Source organism: Podarcis liolepis (assembly GCF_965112155.1).
Source record: "Podarcis liolepis genome assembly, chromosome: 6".
Lineage (NCBI taxonomy): Eukaryota > Metazoa > Chordata > Lepidosauria > Squamata > Lacertidae > Podarcis > Podarcis liolepis.
Window position 1 is genome coordinate 12041899 of NC_139559.1, and position 23495 is coordinate 12065393.

The following is a 23495-nucleotide window of genomic DNA, read 5'->3' on the forward strand; positions in this document are numbered from 1 at the left end:
GGCAGTTGCCTCACCTTGACTCATGGGTGGGCTGGTCCTGATGGTGGGACATCTAAAAGAGCAGAAAAAGAGGTCGGGCCACAAGATGGTGCAGGCAAAATCCTCACCAATGTTGGCCCCATTAATGAAGGAAAGGCCCGGCCTAGATCATCCACTGCAATGCTTGCTCACAGAAAGAAGCTCTTTGCACTTCTCCTGTGTTCAGAACAGAGTACACGATGAAATGTCGGTATGTTTAAAGGAGAGGCTGGACCAGTGCAAATAGAAACTGAGCAGGTAGAGCATTGCAGATATTTATTGAGACCTCACAGACATCCAAGGAGGTACTGGCAGGCACAGTGGTGACCACAGGTGGTGTGTTGGCAACCCAGGTAATCCTTATCCCTATAAAAATTATGATAAATAACAATGCTAAATAAAAGAACAACAATCCCAAACCTTTGAAGGTTGGGAAAGAAACGTGTTTAAAAGCACAAACTCCCAGCAAGAACAAATAACGGGTATTGCCAATGTAGTGTCCTCCTAATGGTCTTTGACTACATCTCCCATCATCACCAGCTAGTATGGCCAATGATCAGGGATGATGGGATTTGTAGTTCCAACAACATCAGAATGGCACTATGTTGACTGTCTCCTGGATAGAATCCAGCCATCATCTCAATCCTTCTCAGCTGGCCTTTATTCCACTTACTGACATCCACCCAAGTGATGATTCCAGGGGAACGGGAATCAGGACCTGGAAGTGGCAAGCTAGGTTGGGCAGATAATAGTTACGTGCATGTTCTGTAGATGTCCCCTGCCCCTACACAGAGATGTTCAGGAATCCTCCCTCTTCAGAGATACAGACTCACAAAGGATTAGGGTTTCCATCTAAGTATTCATAGATTGTAAAGTCACCTGTCCCATTTGATTCAGAGCACCTCAACTGCGCATGTATAAAAACAGCCACGGGGGATTCGAAACCTGGAGTTACACATGTGTTAAACAGAGACTGTGCAATCCCAAAGCCATAAAAGATGACTGAAGCTAAAATCAATAGGACCAAAACATGTATCGAAAGCACAACCCAAAGAAAATTCTACCCATGTGGAAATGGCTAGATTGTTCTTACTTTTCCGCAAAGTTCCAGGATTTTGCTAATCAGAAATATAGGAGAGTCATGTAGAGACATTTTCTTACATCTTTGTGGTAAAGACAGCAGAATCTGGAAGCTGCCAGATGAATTAAGAGCTGAGAGACTTACCTAAGGGAAGAAAAAGAAAGAAAGAAAGATGTGAATTAATAAATAGAGCTGCATTAGGAAGACACAATCAGATTTGGTTTGTCACACGCTATGATAAATGACCAGATTACTTATGTATACTCAATGAGTAGTAGTAGTAGTAGTAGTTGTTGTTGTTGTTACTATTAAAATTAAATTTTCAATTATGTTTAGAAGCTAAGCAAATTCTGAGCACTAAGAGAAAGTCATCAATTATTCATCCAGGAGTGACTTATATTATAATCCATATAATCCCTTTTCGAAAGTATCAATATAAGGCAGGCAGTATTTCCATTTTAGAATGCAGTCAATGAATCATAGAATCGAAGAGTCCATGAAGGTCATCTAGCCCAACCTCCTGCAATGCAGGAATCCTTTGCCCAAAGTAGGGCTCAAACCCATAACCCTGAGATTAAGAGTCTCATGCTCCACCAACTGAGCTATCCAGCAGCTATGATAAAATAAATCACAGAATACTCTCAGTTACCAGCTGGGCAGAAGACTAAGCAGGTACACGGGATACCTGGTCACAGTCTTCCCCACTGTGGTCAGCTGTGTTATACTTCTACAGTGGTACCTTGGGTTACAAACACTTCGTGTACGCGTCTGTAACCTGAAGTGTCAGTAACCCCAGGTAAAGGTAAAGGTAAAGGCACCCCTGACCATTAGGTCCAGTTGTGACCGACTCTGGGGTTGTGGTGCTCATCTCGCTTTATTGGCTGAGGGAGCCGGCATACAGCTTCCGGGTCATGTGGCCAGCATGACTAAGCCGCTTCTGGCAAACCAAAGCAGCGCATGGAAACATCGTTTACCTTCCCGCCGGAGTGGTACCTATTTATCTACTTGCACTTTGACGTGCTTTCAAACTGCTAGGTTGGCAGGAGCTGGAACTGAGCAACGGGAACTCACTCCGTCACGGGGATTCGAACTGCCGACCTTCTGATTGGCAAGTCCTAGGCTCTGTGGTTTAACCCACAGCGCCACCCGCGTCCCTCTCATAACCCAAGGTACCACTGTATAATTATTATTACTATTACCGCTGCTACTACAGTGGTACCTTGGGTTACAAACACTTCGGGTTACAGACTCCGCTAACCCAGAAGTAGTACCTCGTGTTAAGAACTTTACCTCAGGATGAGAACAGAAATCGCGCAGTGGCGGCAGCAGGAGGTCCCATTACCTAAAGTGGTACCTCAGGTTAAGAACGGTTGCAGGTTAAGAACGGACCTCCAGAATGAATTACCGTAAGTTTGTAACCAGATGTACCACTGTATTTCAATTATTTCTAAATTTCCATCTATTATAATATGCAAATTCCATGCAAATCATTACCCGCTTTTGGGTAATGCTTCCTTTCCCCCGCCCCCACCCTTGTCAGGACTGATCTTCCATTGAAACAAGCAGACATAAAAGGAGCATTGAGTGGGCCCTACTCTCAACTACACATGAGGCTACAGTGGGGGTCAGTTACGCTGGGGGAGTCATGTGCTGAATGCCATCAAAGAAATCCCAGAATCCTTTGCAACACAAATCAGCTCCTCAGTGGGCAGGGCAATAAGAAATGCAGAAGAAGAAAAAGAAATAGAGGGGAGGGGAAAGCCCACATTATTATAAGCAAACCAATACTACTGGATAGTAAAATTCTGGACAACAGCCAACCCCATTATAACTTTATCCCTGTAAGGCTTGAAGACAAGTGTTTTACAGACCTACTATTTCTTCAGCATGCAATTTATAAAGATTAAAGATTAACATTTACATAAAAAAAAGTTGCTGCTTAATAGTTTGGCGATGCCATAAAAACTAACACTTTTCATTATAATAGCATTTTATGGCACATAAGAGCCAGAACACCCCACAGGTCTTTTCCCTTCCTTCTCAATATCTAATGGGGTTGGGGGAGAGACATATGCACCCTTTAAAGAAAAGAGACCCCTCAAAAGAATAAAAGCTTTCGTTGTTGTTTTTCAATCCCCCTGCATCAGCAAATATATATCATTCCTTATGTCCCTCCAAGGTGAGGTCTGTTGTGCAGAGAGATAAAGCCTTGAGGAGAGAAATGGTTTAAAATCAAATTAGTCATTGTATATGCATTCTGTGCCCATTTTGACAATGCAGAATTTTAATGAGCCGAAATCTGCAAAGGCATTTGCACTGACAACAAACTGTTTAATTCACTCGGCAATTCCAAAAGCAAGCTGGAGTAATGACTTTATAATTTTTAATTATCATGGAAGAGCCCTCATCTGTGTGTTCCTTTTCTTTCTCTCTCTCTCTCCCTCTCTTTTTCTTTTACGACTGTGCATACTCTATTAAAATTTTAATATCCATATTTTCACCTTCGGCCAGTAATATTTTCATTATTCTGCAAATAAAAACAGTAATGTAAACAAATCGTTGGCAGGCATTCACCAAGAATTTAAAAGAGCGACAACCAGCTGTATTGGTTTGAATTTGCATGCAGATTTAGGCTCTAAACTCCCCCCCCCACCCTTGCCTGAACTTTATAAAGGACTTGTAAAGGCAAAAATCTCTGCTACAGTTGAGCCCTCAATCCATCTTTTGTTTTTTAATGCAATGGCAGACCATTATTATGTTATATGATGGATAATATAAGATGATGTTTCTGAATATGGGTGGAGTACCTTTCTCAAATCAATGGGTAACCTAAGGGCCCCACACATCTGGAGTGATAGGAAATAGTTTTGAAGACAATTGCATACCCCCCAACACTTTGAACCCCAAATCCGGGACGCCATCTTCCTGGTTTATTTTATTGTGAGAGCTCTGCGGCCATTTTGGTTTCTGTGATCTCGCTTGATTTCACTCCACAGCAACCCACCCCCAAAAAAATGTTTTCCCCCAAGGCATGCTGCCCTAAAATGTGCAGTTTGGGGAACTGTGCAAGATCATAGCCCTGAAAAAGTGGGGGTTGGGGTTGGGGGGGGGGAATCACGTCGTGGAATCGCGAGAGATCACAGCAACCAAAATGGCTGCCATTTTCCCATGATAAAAAAAACGGGATGCCCTTTTTCTGGGACACTTAAAGGTAAAAGGACCCCTGACCATTAGTTCCAGTCATGACCGACTCTCGGGTTGCGGCGCTCATCTCGCTTTATTGGCCGAGGGAGCCGGCATACAGCTTCCGGATCATGTGGCCAGCATGACTAAGCCACTTCTGCCAACCCAGAGCAGCGAATGGAAACGCCGTTTACCTTCCCGCCGGAGCGGTACCTATTTATCTACTTGCACTTTTGACGTGCTTTTGAACTGCTAAGTTGGCAGGAGCAGGGACCGAGCAACGGGAGCTCACCCCATCACGGGGATTCAAACCGCCGACCTTCTGTTTGGCAAGGCCTAGACTCTGTGGTTTAGACCACAGCACTTACAGGGTATGAAATCATTTCCAGGTTGGATTGGGTCCCACTAACTCTCATTTTTGAAACCAAACAATGTCTGATGTAGACCAATGTGTTCGAAATTACTATTGGTTGGGGAGGTTTTGTTGTCAAGGCCAGACTGCCATGAAACACACTGATCTACTTGTATTAGGTGGCAGACTGGGAGGGACAGCAAAACGAGTGTCCCCACACCAAATGTCGAAGACCTATTGGGCCACCAAAATGTGTGAACACAAGTGGTGTCCCATCTAAAGAAGACTGGCAAGTTATATTAATGGAATATGCTGAAATGGCAAAATTGACTATGAAACTAAGAGGAAGAGATGACATCAAATTTAAGGAAGAATGGAAGATGTTTATTGCATATTTACAAAAGCAATGAACACAGGTTGATACATTAGCAGGGTTTTAAGATTACTTGTAATTGTGTTATGAATGTATAATATGAATTCAAATAGGATAAAATTTAACAATAGACATGCAGTACAGTAGTACCTCGGGTTACAGACACTGCAGGTTACATACTCCGCTAACGCAGAAATAGTACCTCGGGTTAAGAACTTTGTTTCAGGATGAGAACAGAAATCGCGCAGCAGCGGCGCGGCGGCAGCAGCGGGATGCCCCATTAGCTAAAGTGGGGCTTCAGGTTAAGAACAGTTTCAGGTTAAGAACAGACCTCCAGAACGAATTAAATTCTTAACCCGAGGTACCACTGTATGTTGATAAATAAAAGAACCAAGGAAGGGATTAGAGGGAAGTCAATTTGCTTTGTTTTGTTTTTGTATTGTTGTTTTTATTTTTGTTATTTTGGAAAATCAATAAAATGTTATTAAAAATAAATAAATGAGTGAACACCAGCCATCAAATTCTTGTGGATCCTGGTGGAACAAGACCCCCACACCAGTGCTACAGGATGCAGGTGATGCTGTTGAAATTCTTCATGTCTGGCTCCACAATGATATGATAACTGGTGGTAAATGTAGAGGTCATAATGTGGCCAGGCCATCATCTATAAGAGATACGTTGCCCTTTGCTTACCACTGGTGACATTCGACAGGGTCTTAGACAACAGGGAATTGTGTTGGGGGATGTGTGTCACTGAAGAAGTAAATGAATGGATGAATCAGTGTAATGTACAGCTTAGCTTTGGATGAAAAGCAGACAGAACAAGCCTTGCTGATGTGGTTCTGCCCACTTTACCTCTAAAGAGCAAAAAAAAAGAGAAAAGAAAGAAAAAGAAGGCATATCCCATTTCCCTGATTTAATAGACCATATTAGAAAGCAACCAGAAGCTGAAACAGCACCTTTGGTCTCCCCACACACCCCACAAGCCTCTTTCCAGGCCAAGGTAGTAGTTTATGTCATATTTCAGATAGTGTTTGTGCTAGGAAAGGCTAATACAGTTTTATTTTCCTTGAAAAGTTATCCAGCTTCCATCCTTCATATTACTTTGATCTTGCTAAGCTTCCCACCTCTCTCTGTGTACACACACACACACACACAATTTGGTATCAAGCAGAGTCAGGTACAACAGGCAAATCTTTTCCTCTTCATCAGAGCCTGACAATAGACTCAAAAGTTAAAGGCACCCCGTCTGGAAAAGCTGCAGTGCGTGACATTTTATTGAGACAACCCCCATAGGGGAATCAAACAGTGTGAAACATGGCTAACTTCGACTGGAAATGCAAGCGATTAAAAAAACAACCACATACACAGAAGCGAGCCAAGTTTACAGTCCAGTGCCGATACAAATGGTGCCGAACATCTCCTGTTAAGTTATGCCAAGCCCAAGTCTTGCCCGTCAAAATGTAAACTACGTGGGTTTAGCTCTCAAGTTTATATCCAAGCTGCTGGAAACTTACATGGCTTTGGGTGAAACTTTATAAAACTGTGAAAGGCAACAGGAATTGTCTAGTTATGACAGCATTGCTGCTTGCCACCCTAATCTCTGAGCAGTGCGAGATTCCAGGGGTTGGAGGCACTTGCCCAAGATTAGTGTTTCCTTTTGGAAATTGAGGCACAGTGGAGAGTGTGGTGTATTTATGATATGTGGATTATACAACCTGAGGCTAGGATGGAGGGGTTCCCAGCATCAGCACCCTCAATGGGTCTTGTTTCTCTCATAGCCACAGCCTTGGATTCAAGCAGAAATCAGACATCATGCTCTGCTTCTCTGGCTTTATTTCTGGGCCACATCATTACCACCAACTTAACTCTAAACTAGCTTTTTATCTTGCTGTGAGCTGGGCCCACCCATTTGGCACCTCACAAACATCTTGCCTTTGTTCTCTTAATAGCCCTTCACCCCAGGCGATGACCTAATCAGCATGCTTGCTTATATTTTGACACTTGCTGGACCTAGGGGATAGAAAGGCCTGGCACCCAAACTCATATGATTGTAGTAGTAGATAGGTAGCCGTGTTGGTCTGCCATAGTCAAAATAAAAAATTCCTTCCAGTAGCACCTTAAAGACCAACTAAGTTAGTTCTTGGTATGAGCTTTCGTGTGCATGCACACTTCTTCAGATACACTGAAATAGAAGTTGCCAGATCCTTCTATATAGTGAGAAGGTGGGGAGGGGTGTTACTCAGAAGGATGGTGGGAATGGGAGATAGGCAGATAGCTGGGAGAGCCTGTTGACGACTCTTAACGACTGTAATAGGTCTTACAGGAAAAGGCAAGGGGTGGGAAGGTGAGAAATGGTTTAGTTATGTATAGTGAGATAAGAATCCAATGTCTTTGTTAAGCCCAGGTCTTTTCATGGTTTTAAGTTTGGTAATGAGTTGTAATTCAGCAGCTTCTCTTTCCAGTCTATTTCTGAAATTCCTTTGTAGTAAAACAGCTACTTTGAGATCTTGTATAGAATGCCCTGGGAGATTGAAGTGTTCTCCTACTGGTTTCTCTGTTCTGTGATTCTTGATGTCAGATTTATGTCCGTTTATTCTTTGGCGTAAGGTTTGGCCTGTTTGTCCAATATAGAGAGCTGAAGGACACTGTTGGCATTTGATGGCATACACAATGTTAGACGATGAGCAATTAAATAGTCCCGAGATGGTATGTGTGATGTTGTTGGGGCCAGTAATGGTGTTGTCCGGGTGTATGTGGCAGCAAAGTTGGCATCTGGGTTTATTGCAGGCTCTGGTGCCAGTGTCTGTGTTAAGTCTGGTTGTAGTATTATTGTGGGTTAGGAGTTGTTTAAGATTGGGTGGCTGTCTGTAGGCAATGAAAGGTCTTCCTCCCAGAGCTTGAGAAAGAGAACTGTCATTGTCCAGGAGAGGTTGTAGATCTCTGATGATGCGTTGTACTGTTTTAACTTGGGAGCTGTATGTGATGACTAGAGGTGTTCTGTTATTTTCTTTTTTGGGTCTGTCTTGCAGCAAGTTCTCTCTGGGTATCAGTCTGGCTCTGTTGATCTGTTGTCTAACTTCATCTGCTGGGTATTTTAGTTCTGAGAAGGTTTGCTGTAGATCCCTTAGGTGAGAGTCTCTGTCTGTAGAATTGGAACAGATGCGGCTGTAACGTAGTGCCTGGCTGTATACAATGGACTGTTTGGTATGTTTGGGATGGTAGCTAGAGGCATGTAGATATGTTTGTCGGTCAGTTGGTTTGCGGTATAAGGTGGTGTCTATGCGCCCATCCTGTATTTTTATAGTAGTGTCCAAAAAATGTATTTCTTGCATAGATTGATTCATTGTAAGGTTGATTGTGGGGTGAAAATCATTAAATTTCTGGTGAAAGGTGTCCAGGGTCTGTTGACCATGTGTCCAGATGATAAAAATATCATCAATGTATCGCAGGTACAAGAGAGGTTTGAGTGGGTAGGAGTTCAGGAAACGTTGTTCTAAATCTGCCATGAAGATGTTGGCATACTGTGGGGCCATGCGGGTGCCCATTGCTGTGCCGCTGATCTGAAGAAACAGGTCATCACCGAATTTGAAGTTGTTGTGGGTAAGGACAAATTGGCAGAGTTTGGTGGCAAGGTCCGCTGTGGTTTTATCTGATATGGTGTTCCTTATGGCTTGTAAACCATCGTTGTGTGGGATGTTGGTGTTGCATTGGTAATGTAGCAGCGTAAAACTATGCAATTCTTGACTGTCAAGGACCACACACAGTCAGTAAACACAAAACGGGGTAGAGGAACAGCAGAATAGTATATCATCATGAAAGCAAACTTTAGCTATTTTAAAAGTACACTTAGGAGTTGGAAGGGAGTTGTGACCCACAATAATTCAGCTGCCATTTTTTTTCATATGAGAAAAAAAATCAGCTGATCCATACTTCAGAAGATATGTTCTCAAGACTTCATGGTTAATTTTTCTAAGCACCAGGCACCTGTATTTTTGCAAGCCTGGTCCTGATGGTTTAGCTGGCCAGCACAAAAACAGCCAGGAGCAGCTACCACAGAAAGCTCAGTTTCTTTGGTATGTGGCAAATCCAAGTGTACAGTAGATTAAGATGAGGAGGTAAGACGTCTGGGGATTGTGCTGGACAATGGCTGACATAAGAGGAAACACAGATGGCAAGCAAAGAAAGTAAAGCGGAGAACACGATGCTTTATTCTTCAGAAGCTCTCTCTGTGTTGTGCCACATCCCTGCATCTAGGATCCATTGTGAATATTTAGATGACCCATGGGTCACCACAATTTGGGGAAGCCCTCAGAACCCCTTTCTACACTTGAGAATGTGACTCTTCCATCATCTTCAGACTCTGAAGACAGCTCCTCTTTAACTTCTCCTGCTCCACAGCCATGGAGGACCATACAACTGCAGAACTGGCTACAGGGCCTTCAGGACTTCAGATCTCTCTCACAGGGGAGAAGTCATTGGAAGGGAAAGCCCAGCCAGCCTTCTTAAGCTTTCAGATGTTTATGGGCCTCTGCTGAGACAACATCTTCCATGGCTCAGGTAACAAGGCCTAATGTGGTCAGAAGAGGTTCTGCTAATTGATATAACATTCCTTGAAGCACTAAGTCCAAGAAGGACAGGAAACTGTGAGGTCATAGGCAGTGGAAGAGGACTGGAAAAAGTTTAAGGACTATTTACAAAAACATTGTAAATTGTATGAATGCTAAGAAGGATGCAGGACTGAAAACAACACGGCACCAGCAATTTAGTTGAAAGAAATATGAGAATAAGTGAGATCTGAGAAATAAGATAAATTTTGGAATAACACTATGTCTAAATTAAGTATTTAAGTATTTGATAAAAATGTTTAAAGTCGGGGACATAATATTTGAAAACTACAAAATAAGAGTTGAAACAAGGTGATAAATTGCTGTGTATAATTCTATAACTGGGAACGCAGGAATGGGAGATGTGAGGAAGTCCAAAAGCTTAAGAAAAGATGGATGTTGGATATTTGATTTTGTGGTGTGTTTGTTACTATATGTTATTCTTTTTGCTTTTTTCTGTTGTTCTTTGTTTGTTGTATTTGGGTGAGGGTGTTATATGTGTTTGGTGAATCTAATGTTTAAAATCCTTAATAAATATCTTTTTTTAAAAAAAGGAAACTGTGAGGTCATATGGAGCAAAGAGTCAGACATGCACAGTGAACTGAGGAAGAATTAGTCTTTCTCTCCCTCTTCCTAACTTATTAAAATCCTCCAGCCTAATGGCAGATGGTTTTGTTAGTAAAAGGAGGCAAGATGGACCCATTGAGGTACTTACTCGCAGCCATTGCTGGAAAGGATTTCCAGTCTCAATGAAAGACAGATTCATTTTCTGTAAATGAGGGCAAAGTCACCCAATAGTCTTTACTTCATGGATGGCATATTTCTGTTCAGCAACAAGTATTCTGATACATCCTGCTGCGTCACTTTGATTCTCTTTCTTCTCCTTCTCCTTCTCCATTTTTATTTTTTTTAAAAAAATAAGATTTCTACCCACTATCCCTCCCTTCAATATAGATTTCAGGTCAAGTGCAGGGCAGTTTGAAAAGGCTTAGGCAGTTTGAAAAGGAAAATATTAAAAGGGCAGAAGTGACAAGAAAGGCTGCCTCCTTGTCGAAATTCAGGAACAAGGGGAACACTCAGAGGGAAGATCATGACTGTCACTTTGATGAGCGACAAAGTGTGCCGTGCCTGATGCTGTCAGAGAAAGCACACCTTGCACATATCCCTTTTTTTGGAAGCATGGGATTGTGGAGAATTTTATCATGCATTTGCAGAAATGCATTGCTTTCCATTACTAAAGAATCCTACATGTTGCTAACAACATGGACAGTGAAGGCTGTCATATTAGAGCTAAAAGCAAACTGCTGCACCAGCCTCTGTCTGTTCTCAGCCAGCTGTCATTTGCCTCCCTTCTTGCTTGCATCCAGTCCAGGAGAAGCCCAGGCTCTCAACGTCCACCTCAGACTCAGCAGTGAAATCAGCAGGGATGAAAGATGGAGGGCAAAACCGGAATTAGTTGGGCCTGTCCTGCCATTGCCTGTGGCTCCCCCTACTGTTGTCCTCCCTGTCTTCCACCTGAGTCAGAAAAAAATGAGTTTACATTGTACAAGGGTGAGGGGAAAGTCGGCCTTTAACAGAACACACTTCATCTGTTGGAAGATTCCATTCCACCCTTAGTTGAAGACATGGGATTGTTACATGTCACACGTCTGTTTACATTCCAGCACAGTTAGCTGGCCTTTCTACCCAAAGATGCCATCATCATCATCATCATCATCATCATTTTATTTGTATGCCGCCTTTCCATAGTTGAAACTATGCTCAAGGCGGCTTGCAACACGGCAAGATTGACATAATTACAAACATAGATGACAGATCTATGTTTGCAGATGACACCAAACTGGGGTGGGGGGGGTGGCTAACACCCCAGAGGACAGGATCACACTTCAAAACGACCTCGACAGATTAGAGAACTGGGCCAAAACAAACAAGATGAACTTTAACAGGGAGAAATGTAAAGTATTGCACTTGGGCAAAAAATAATAATGAGAGGCACAAATGCAAGATGGGGGACACCTGGCTTGAGAGCAGTACATGTGAAAAGGATCTAGGAGTCTTGGTTGACCACAAACTTGACATGAGCCAACAGTGTGACGCGGCAGCTAAAAAAGCCAATGCAATTCTGGGCTGCATCAATAGGAGTATAGCATCTAGATCAAGGGAAGTAATAGTGCCACTGTATTCTGCTCTGGTCAGACCTCACCTGGAGTACTGTGTCCAGTTCTGGGCACCACAGTTCAAGAAGGACACTGACAAACTGGAACGTGTCCAGAGGAGGGCAACCAAAATGGTCAAAGGCCTGGAAACGATGCCTTATGAGGAACGGCTAAGGGAGCTGGGCATGTTTAGCTTGGAGAAGAGGAGGTTAAGGGGTGATATGATAGCCATGTTCAAATATATAAAAGGATGTCATATAGAGGAGGGAGAAAGGTTGTTTTCTGCTGCTCCAGAGAAGCGGACACGGAGCAATGGATCCAAACTACAAGAAAGAAGATTCCACCTAAACATTAGGAAGAACTTCCTGACAGTAAGAGCTGTTCGACAGTGGAATTTGCTGCCAAGGAGTGTGGTGGAGTCTCCTTCTTTGGAGGTCTTTAAGCAGAGGCTTGACAACCATATGTCAGGAGTGCTCTGATGGTGTTTCCTGCTTGGCAGGGGGTTGGACTCGATGGCCCCTGTGGTTTATTCCAACTCTATGATTCTATAGGAGAAGTCATAAGCAATAAATAAAATGCATCAAAATGTACACAACCAAATGGAAACAATTTCCACGTAAATCATAAGATCTAAGACTAAAGATACAACAATAATATCAATAACAGCAACAATCTCTCTCAACCCCCCCCCATAAACAATACTCCAGCCCAAGAATCTGTTCAACAGCTTTTGTAGCTGGAGTCAGTCCACACTCTACTCTCCCAGGCCAGATGGAGAAAGGCCACTGAGGCAGGGTGCAGGTCTTCCAGGGCTCACAGCCAAGATGGTCTCATTTAAAACAACACAGATAAAAATTAAAAACAATTTAAAAGGGGAGTCCTCGGTGCTAAACAGCAGCCACAGCCTTGTGAAGCCTGACAAGCCCCTCCCCAAGCCAGGTGGAAAGAGGCAAGGACAGGGCCTTGCAGGCCCTCAGTAGGCAGTCCTCCACTTCAGTGTGGTAAGAGATTCAAAGTCACCATCAATTTACTGATATGCACTGTTTTCCCCTCAGATGTATTGGGGAAAGAGAGAGGCAATTTCCACCATTTCCCGCTTCTTCCTGCATCATCTGACACCACCTCTGGAGCACGTTCCCAGGGGGCACGAAGGAAAGGGGAATCGGCGGAAGTTGCATTCACCCCCACTTCTGCTGAGGAAGCTCTCACTGAGAGAAATTCAAGTTAGGATCTAAGCCTTTGTGATCAGAGTGGTTCACGGAAAATTGAATGTGCAAATACGATAAAAGCAGAATATCCATAATACGCAATTATGCTACACTAACAACACAGCAATGACCATTTGACAAGTAACAGGTCATTCAACACATATCAGAAGATTAACTGAGTGCAGAACACGCCAACAGGTCAATTAACAACCCACAGGCAAGCTTCTGCAAAATTCTAGTTGTGAACTGCAAATGAGATTGTGACATGGCATACTGCATGTGAAACTCCTTGTCTTAAAGAGTTTGGCTAATTTCCTTTTTACTCGTGTTCTGCCAATACCTGGAGACACTTCACCAGTGGAGGGGAAGAGTCTCAGCAGCTCAGGGGCGGGGCATCTGCTTTGCATGTAGAGGGTCCTGGGTTCAAATTCTGACATCTCCATTCTTGAAACCCTGGAAACCCACTTCCAGTCAGAGTCAAGAATACTGAGCTAATTAGACCAAGAAGGAAGCTTCCTATGTGTCTGTGGTTTTTTAAAGGTGTTCAATCCTATCACAATTTTATTTATTGCAAGCTTTAGCCCTCTGTGCTCTTTGTATTATTTCTGGGCTTCTCCTAGTACCGTATTTTTCGCCCTATAGGGCGCACTGGCCCATAGGGCGCACCTAATTTTTTTTGGGGGGGGGGAATAAAGCCTGCGCCCCAGGCTTCGGGATGCAGGCTGCTATCCGCAAGCCTAGGGACCCCGGCGGGAACTCCCGCTGGGCTCCCCAGGCTTGCGGATATCTGCCCAAAGCCCGGGGTGTGCTCCGCTGCGCTCCCTGGGTTTCGGGCTGCAGGCTGCTGTCCGCAAGCCTTGGGAGCCTGGCAGGAAGTTGCGCCAGGCTCCCAAGGCTTGCAGATAGCTTCCTGAAGCCTGGAGAGCGAGAGGGGTCGGTGCGCACCGACCCCTCTCGCTCTCCAGGCTTCAGCGAAAGCCTGCATTCGCCCCATATTTGCCTTCATTTTTGGAGGGGAAAAAGTGTGTCCTACAGGGCGAAAAATATGGTATTTGTTGCTGCTGTTTTAATGACGGACTTGCTTTCTGTCTCATTAGCCACTTTTGGGACAGGTAAAGTGGGACGGAAGGTTTTATTTTTCTAGAAATGCATAAAACAAAAGCTACTGCAGCCTTATCCTGAGGCAATTTATGGGTCATCGAAAGAACAATCACTCAAAGACTTTTGCCAACTTAAGTGCCAGACACCTAAAAAAGAAAAAGATTTTTTTGTTTTGTTTGCCACAATGTGATATTAATTAAATTCTGAGCAGCAGGTCATCAGTAAAGAACAATTCACATACGCACATCACTCAGAAACAAAATACATTATTTCCACATGAATATGTGAACTGCTTCAACTGGGGGGGGGGAACCTGTGTTAGGGATCATGTGAAGTGACACAAAGAATTACTCTGTGGCGATCAATTTCTGAAATGCAGATGTTCAGAGAGAGACAGAGAGAGAGAGAGAGAGAGAGAGAGATATGTTTGGAAGACTGGGAGGGTCTGAGGCAGCAGCCATCAGGTGCTTCAAAAACACCGTCCCAGAAATCATGTGTTAAATTAGTCTCGGAGTGCACCATTCTCTACAGAAAGTGGGACAATGTTTGCTAACCATCGCCCAGACATTAATCTGTGGACATTTGGGATTGCTGCAAGGTTCTTGCAGGGAATATTTGAGCGGAAAGGCTTAAATGTGCAGCTGAAGCAAAGCCGGAGAGACTGAATGAATATAATGTGTATGGCAAGGAGTATGGTGACTGTGAGATAGAGAAACCCCTGTCAGCTTTTCATTTTAACATTTCTGTTTTCTGCGATCTGGTTATTGTTGTTTGTATTGCCTTATACATTTTGTATTTTCTTCCAGTTCAAAGGTGGGAGAACAACAACCATATTTATAATGGTGATAATCAGTGGGATATGAGAGTGACCAAAAAGATAACAGCAGATTTCTGTGCCATGACACGTCCAGGCAGTTTACAACAAAGTCCGATATTATAAAAGGGAGACATAAATTCATAGCGGGGGGTGGGTGGGTGGACGCAATCCTTAAATAAGCAACACAAGAACTCTATGAACTTAAATATCAATATAGCAGTTATACTACTAGCAGTAGCAGCAATTACTCCATTTGTCTAATCCAGTCTCTCTTCCTTTCATTGCTTCCAAAAAGGAGTGTCTTAACCAACTGCTGAAAACTAGAAAGGGATAGGTCAGATCAGAAGCAGGTTTTGGGTTCGCCCGCACTGGGCACCAAGCTGGAGATGCCTAGCGTACTCTCAGAGCCTGAGTTGTGGAACATCAGCTCGTTTGATTGGCAGGCAATATGAAGCCTCTGGATTGGATGGGCCCCATTAAGGGCGAGGCCTCTTTCCCAGGCTGGTCAACAGCTCAGTTCCTTCAACATTCAACTCCTCAAACTCAAACTCCAGCACCAGCTCAAGACCTCAACATAAGCTCCAGAAGTGATTTCAGGGATGTGGGCAGGAAAACAGGGATGTGGGCAGGTCTCAATTCAGGTGTGGCCAGCCATGGTCCTGTGCTGGCCTGGCCTGATGCACCAGAGCAACAGAAGTCAGTCTGGCCAAGGCATTTGCATTCTCTCTCTCTCTCTCTCTCTCTCTCTCTCTCTCTCTCTCTCTCTCCCCCCCCCCCAATCTGGTTGATATGTGGCACAAAATTAATGCTTAGCACGCTACATGCCACACACACCCTGCTCTGTCACAGAAAACGTTAGCTTGAATTCCTGATATGACAACTTGAAGTGTTCAATATTTCATAAAAGCTTCACAGTGGGAGGAAAAAAAAACAACAATCTGTGATATGGCTCCCATTCTTAAAAGTATCTGACTTTTTTTTTTTTAAATAGCAAGTATATATAAAAATGCTATAGGCAATCAAGAAAAACAACCACCACCAATATTTTGAGAGTGGAAGAAAAAGAGGCTTAAAAGGTTGGGGGCCATCATAATTATGTTTTAAAGGGAGGTATTGATTGCTTACCGCCAACCACCCAAGGCACGGTGGTTACTAAATTCATAACTCTTTCCATCATGCAATAAAAGGAAACCAACGTCTTAATAATCCAAGAAATATTGCAGTGTCGCTCCCCGCCCCAAATTCTCTGGGAATCAATGAAATTTAGAACCCTGGAGGTACTGATCTTCTATATCAGGGGCCATCCCATAATAAGATATAGTCCTATTATAACAGCACATCTCAGGGGGCGGGTGGTCTTTTTGAGAACAGAGAGGAAAGGCAGTGGGAGAGCATCACTACAAAACTTCAACGTGGAGGTCCAGTGATACTCTGATGTGGTCCCCTCATGTCTGTGCCACGAAACATTGGGTACAGGGTCACTGAGCATCCTCAGCTATGGCTCATGCCACATCACTATCATTTTGAGAAAAATAGTAAAAGCAGCATTGAGACATGCTTGTGTTCCCAGCTTTCAAAATTAATAATAATAATAATAATAATAATAATAATAATAATAATAATAATAATAATAATAATTATTTATTATTTATACCCCGCCCATCTGGCTGAGTTTCCCCAGCCACTCTGGGTGGCTCCCAATCAAGTGTTAAAAACGGTACAGTGTTAAATATTAAAAACTTCCCTGAACAGGGCTGCCTTCAGATGTCTTTTAAAGATAGGATAGCTGCTTATTTCCTTCACATCTGAAGGGAGGGTGTTCCACAGGGTAGGTGCCACTACCGAGAAGGCCCTCTGTCTGGTTCCCTGTAGCCTCACTTCTCACAATGAGGGAACCGCCAGAAGGCCCTCGGCGCTGGATCTCAGAGTCCGGGCTGAACGATGGGGGTGGAGACGCTCCTTCAGGTATACAGGACCGAGGCTGTTTAGGGCTTTAAAGGTCAGCACCAACACTTTGAATCGTGCTCGGAAACGAACTGAGAGGTATTTCTTTGCCTCCCAGAGGTGCGAAAAGATCTACCCAGGTGAGTATATACAGGACGAAGAGGTATACAATAGCAACATCACAGCAGAAAAGACCTCGTTTCTAACAGAATAAGAGACGGAGCCAGTAGTAATCAGGGGACTTCTTTTAAACTGGTTAGTGGCTGACCTACAGCCCAGTAGCTGCATTCTGGACCAGCTAAACTCTGTGAACTATCTCCCTTCTCAAGGGCAGCCCTGTGCAGAGCACATTGCACTTATCAAAATCAGGACTGGACATACTGCTTCCCCACTTTGCATCGGATTCCAGACGTCTGATATGTTCATCTATTTTGGGGTGCCCAAACGTCTCTCTCCGTGGTGCTGTTCCCCGAGTCTCTGGTGTGCTCATTTCCACAGCCCTCTTGCCTTTTCTTCCTTCCCGGTTGTCTACGTAGATGAGGAACTTTGATTACAGGCAGGCAGAGGAAACTGCTAAGTTTACAGGGACAGTCTGTCAGGAAATGCATAAGAGGTGCTAAAGGACTTTTGAGTTAAAAGGCAAGAGTTCTGCTTTATATAAAAAGCAAATACACAGTCTTTTGCAGATAGATCATTATATTTAGCTTTGCGACATTTAAATGGAGGTTTCCAGCTACACTGTTATTAGTTATGAAAGGGTGAGGTGGGGTGGAAATGTGTTTGGCAGTAGGAATGATTTCCGTTCCTTGGGAAGGCCCAGAACCACTTTGCAGCTTACTGTGCTATGGACTGCCTTGGTATACAGGAATATAGGAAGATGCCTTATACAGAGTCAGACCAATGGTCTGCCTAGCTCAGTAGCATCTCCAGTGACTGACAGCAGCTTTCCAGAATTTCAGATGGGAAGTCTCTCCCAACTCTACCTGGAGATTCTAGGGTCTGAACCTGCGATTTTCTGGACGCGAAGTGGATGTTCTGCCACTGAGCTATGCCCCTTTCCCCGGGCAAGAAGAAGTTGACCAGAAGAGGAGAGAAGAGACAGAGGTTCCTGAGACAAATGCTGACCTGAGCATCAAGGAACTGTGATGAGGAGCCAGGCTAAGGAAAAAGCAAACTCAATTTTTTCAAGTTACACTTCTTGTAACACAATTACATAGGTTCTGGCTGTCTTGCCCTTGATAATGGGTAGTCCCTCAATGAAAGCATTCTTCTTCTCACATCTGTTTCAAACACAGAGTGGGTGACAGTGTCTAGGCCAGGAGGACAGCAGGCCCTCCAAGTGTCCCTATTTTCCATGGACAGTCCCAGATTTACAGAAGTCATTCCAGTTTCTGATTTGATCCTGCTTTTCCTTAGGGTGTCCCTATTTTCATCGGAGAAATGTTGAAGGGTATGGTAAAGGTAAAGGGACCCCTGACCATTAGTTCCAGTTGTGACCGACTCTGGGGTTGCAGCGCTCATCTCGCTTTATTGGCCGAGGGAGCTGGCGTACAGCTTCCAGGTCATGTGGCCAAAATGACTAAGCCGCTTCTGGCGAACCAGAGCAGCACACAGAAACGGCGTTTACCTTCCCGCCAGAGTGGTACCTATTTATCTACTTGCACTTTGACATGCTTTCGAACTGCTAGGTTGGCAGGAGCTGGGAGTGAGCAACGGGAGCTCACCCCGTTGCGGGGATTCGAGCCACTGATCTTCTGATCGGCAAGCCCTAGGCTCTGTGGTTTAACCCACAGCGCCACCCGTGTCCCATTTGAAGGGTATGGTAGGATGGCCCTATTTTCATCAGGGAAATGTTGGAGGGCATGGAAGAAGATGTTCTTATTTGCATTGGCAAAATGTTGGAGGATATGGAACAGAGCAGCTCCCGCAACATAGTTCTTCCATTAAACAGCTGACTTGACAGCAGCTAGAGGCTGATGCCACTAGAGGGAGACTGCTCCGTGGTACCCACTGCAAAGTTGGGGAGCAGACAGCAGAGGCAGATTTAAGACAGCGCAACTGGTTCTGCCACACTGGGCACCGAGCCTAGGGGGTGCCACAGAGCATCACAACTATGACATGGTGCATGGGAAGGCAAACTAAGGCCCAGGGGCCAGATTTGGCCCAATCGCTTTCTAAATCCGGCCCACGGATGGTCTGGGAATCAGCATGTTTTTACATTAGTAGAATGTGTGCTTTTATTTAAAATGCATCTCTGGGTTATTTGTGGGGCATAGGAATTTGTTCTTTGTTCTTTTTTTTTTCAAAATATAGTCCGCCCCCCACAAGGTCTGAGGGACAGTGGACCGGCCCCCTGCTGATAAAGTTTGCTGACCCCTGACATAGTGAATTGAGCAGAATGAAAGGTAAGAGGTAGTGTGTGGGTGTGGATTTTGGCCATGCACAGGGCACCACTGAAATTTGAAAGACCAAAGTCTGCCTGTGCAAACATACAAGTAGGGAAAGCATCAGCCCCCAACAGGGTAAGTGGCAGCTGCCCAAATATGATGGGTGCCGAAGAAGAAGAAGAAGAAGAAGAAGAAGAAGAAGAAGAAGAAGAAGAAGAAGGAGAAGAAGAAGAAGAAGAAGAAGAAGAAGAAGAAGAAGAAGAAGAGTAGTAGTAGTAGTAGTAGTTTGGATTTGATATCCCGCTTTATCACTACCCTAAGGCATCTCAAAGCGGCTAACAATCTCCTTTCGCCTCCTCCCCCACAACAAACACTATGTGAGGTGAGTGAGGCTGAGAGACTTCAGAGAAGTGTGACTAGCATGATGAGTCTCTATCCTAGCAACAGTAGGTACAAGAGAGAACACAAAGGTGCAAAGGCTGGGAGTCTCCCCAATTGTAGGGAGAACTCATTATAGCAATGCAAGCGACAAAATTTAAGAGGTAGTAGAACCTGCGTCTTTGGAAGTCAGACATTCCTACATTCCATAATAAAAAAGAAGATAGAGATATAGATAGTTAGATTCCATCTTTCCCCTCTTTTTGAGTAGATAACAGTCAAATTCATCATTCAAATGAATCAAACTGAGGATGTGCTCTTATGTATCTGTGGCATTAAATAAGATTTGCTCCACATACTGACTTAGCAAAGCAGGATTTTCCGTGTCCAGCACTTGTGTGGTGATAGAAAATTGCTTCCAAGAAATGCAGAGTTTTGTGTCTGACTGCTTTTTTGTGTGTTTGGTGGCGGTAGCTATTACAAATGCCTTGATGCTTAGCTACAACATTTTGGGCCGTTGAACACCAACAATGTGCAAGGAGAACCTGTCGTTGAAAATGAAGGCTTAACGGCTCATGTCTGCTAAGATGCAAATATATTGAAATAGGAATATATATATTATTGATAGTGCTGTTAGGTGTTCAATACGATCACCAATCTCTCCCTGCAGAAAAGTTGTTATATATTTAGGCCTGTTCAGTGCTGTCATTATTACTGCAACTACTACTAGAGTTTCCTTCCTGTTTGTAATTTTTTATGGACTGTTCATATTTTTTAAGCTCTATCCATAGGCAAGTGAAAAACCTATTATGGTTCAGAGTTTGGCCATATTTTCTGCACAAGGCAGAACGATCTGTCTAAGCAAATTTCCATCACTTCAATTTCAAAAATATGTATTTGAGTCAGCAAAAGAGCAAACAGTAAATATGTTACACATACACACAATCTGAACTAAAAACATTTGGGGTTTCTCTCTGTTTTCTCTTCACAGAAACACAACGCACAGCCTCGTGGGCTTTTAATAACTGGAAGGCAATTGCGAATTTCATAAATGACACGCAAAAACCTGCATCACATCCATCTAGAAAGCTGGGATGGTTATGTAGGTTAATCAGGATATATATAGTGAAGATTGGACATTACCAAGCTGTTTTCTGCCTCTGTAGATAATAAATGAAATCATTATGCTTATGTGATTATATACTCCAAGATTACACCACGGTAGTAAGAAATCTCATTTTGCCCTACTTGCTTCTGTTCCTGATGCCTTGAGTAGCTTGTCCAAAACTTGCTAAGTTTGAGGTTGCAACCCTGATTACTACAGCAATTTGACATGCACAGCATGTTGTTCAGAGATGATTAACCTGTGGTCCTCCAGATGTGGCAGGAATATCATCCCGAAATACTGGCATGGCTGGTGCACATTTGAGTCCAACAATATCTGGAGGGCATCAGGTTGCTTAGTACTGCTTTACTACTTCCTGGGGGTTGTTTGGTTTCGATGTGCAGTGGTACCTCTGGTTATGAACTTAATTCATTCCGGAGGTCAGTTCTTAACCTGAAACCGTTCTTAACCTGAGGTACCACTTTAGCTAATGGGGCCTCCTGTTGCCGCCACTGTGCGATTTCTGTTCTCATCCTGAGGTAAAGTTCTTAACCCAAGGTACTACTTCCGGGTTAGCAGAGTCTGTAACCCGAAGTGTTTGTAACCCGAGGTGTTTGTAATGCGAGGTATCACTGTATTTACCATATTTTTTGCTCCATAAGACACACTTTTTTCCTCCTAAAAAGTAAGGGGAAATGTGTGTGTGTCTTATGAAGTGAATGCAGGCTGCGCAGCTATCGCTGAAGCCAGTAGGGCAAGAGCGAGAGCTGCGCAGCGCCTCTTGTTCTGCTGGCTTCCCGGCGAAGCGGGAGGAGGAACGGAAGGGAGCCCTTACACAGAGCCGCTTCTGTCCCTCATCCTGCTTCTCTGAAGAGGCGCTGGACAGCTATCGCTGAAGCCAGCAGAGCAAGAGCAAGAGCTGTGCAGCGCCTCTTCCTCTGCTGGCTTCCCAGTGAAGCAGGATGAGGGACGGAAGGGGCTCCGTAAGGGCTCTCTTCCGTCCCTCATCCTGCTTCACTGGGAAGCCAGCACAACAAGAGGCGCTAGAGGCACTGCGCAGCTCTCCCTCTTGCTGTGCTGGCTTCAGAGATAGCTGCGCAGCTTGCTCTGGCTTTTCAGGGAGGTGGGAGAAGGGACAGTCCCGTCAGTCCCTTCTCCCACCTCCCGGAAAAGCCAGCAAGAGCCACTCTATCTTTAAAGTGTCTGCAGCTCTTGCTGGCTTTTCTTGTTTCCCTCCTCTAAAAACTAGGTGCGTCTTATGGTCGGGTGCATCTTATAGTGTGAAAAATATGGTATATTAACAATTTCAAATGTGCTGTAAGTCACTTGAAGAACTTCAAGTAGCAAGCATCTAGGCACGTGTGTATCATCATCACCCTCATCTGGAGGGTGTCTCAGGTGAGCTGGCACAGAGCAGCAGGACAAAAACCAAGATGTGGGTGGGTTTAAAAGAAAAAACCTGTGAACGATTCAGAGCTGCCTTTTGGCCACTGCAGCCACATCCACACAATACATTTTAGAGCATCCTTATCCCACTTGAACAGTCATGGCTTTCCCCAAAGACTCCCGAGAACTGTAGTTTGTTAACGGTGCCAAGAGTTGTTAAGAGGCACGTCAAAGAGCTACAGTTCCCAGGATTCTCTGGGGGAAGCCATGACTGTTCAAGTGATAAAAGAGTGCTTTACAAGCTTTACAATGTATTGTGCTGGCAAATTCACCAGCTCTTTACATGAAGAGGGGCTGGGTAGTGCAGAAAGGAAGAGAGAAAGAGAGATAAAACCCTAAAGCATCTTTATATTAAGCAGTGCCATGGGGACATCCATGTGAACATAATGCCTATGGTGCCTTTTCCACAGGTCAAAATGAGATGAGTGAGCATTTTGCATTCTTTCATCATATATATATATATATATATATATATATATATATATATATATCTCAATCATTGCATTGTTTTTATTGCACCACACTTTCCTTATGGTGGTGGAGAAAAAGGTATCTCCCCAACATAAAAAAATAAAATTGAGGAGGGGGTTCCAAACATGGGGTGCCACAGGCTCTGTCTCCTGTCCTCACCTGTTTTCCAGAAGTGAGGAAACTTGAAGAAAGGCTTTACAGGATTATCTTAATACCTGGACTGGTTTGTATAGGAGAAATCCCAAGCCATGTGGGCTTCAAACATTTCAACCAGCACATTCAATTGCCATTGGACTGAGAGCTGGTGCAACGGTGTTATGCCTAGTGAGATATACTTCATGAGCTGGCCCCAGTTACCAATCTAGCCACCCTGTTTTAGGCTAGCTGCAGTTTCTGAGTAGTCTTCAAAGGGCAGCCCCATCTACAATTCGTTGCAGTAGCCCAGACAAGATTCCACTAGTAAATAGGCTGCCATTTTCCCATGATAAAAAAATGGGATGCCCTTTTTCTGGGACACTTATAGGTAAAGGGTAAAGGGACCCCTGATCATTAGGTCCAGTCGTGGCTGACTCTGGGGTTGCGGCACTCATCTATCTTTACTGGCCAAGGGAGCCAGCGTACAGCTTCCAGGTCATGTGGCCAGCATGACTAAGCCGCTTCTGGCAAACCAGAGCAGCACACGGAAACACTGTTTACCTTCCCGCCAGAGGAGGCGGACAGGTGGGTGCACTTTGAGGTGCTTTCGAACTGCTAGGTTGGCAGGAGCAGGGACCAAGCAACGAGAGCTCACCCCGTGGCGGGGATTCAAACCGCCGACCTTCTGATCGGCAAGTCCTAGGCTCTGTGGTTTAACCCACAGCGCCACCCA

At 44.2% G+C, this 23495-nt stretch overlaps 1 protein-coding gene across 7 annotated transcripts in view; it reads right to left on the reverse strand.

Annotated features, from left to right (window-relative positions):
* The window catches only part of CDH4 (cadherin 4), an 806167-nt gene that overhangs the window by 554090 nt on the left and 228582 nt on the right, over window positions 1-23495 (reverse strand). Inside the window, exon 1 of one of the 7 annotated variants that reach the window (XM_083507376.1) lies at window positions 1112-1128. The exons of the other annotated variants lie outside the window; for them this stretch is intronic. Within the exon in view, the coding sequence (XP_083363502.1) occupies window position 1112 (1 nt within the window). The 5' untranslated portion in view covers window positions 1113-1128. Of the gene's footprint in view, window positions 1-1111; window positions 1129-23495 lie in introns of those variants that run through there. 7 annotated transcript variants of the gene reach the window in all.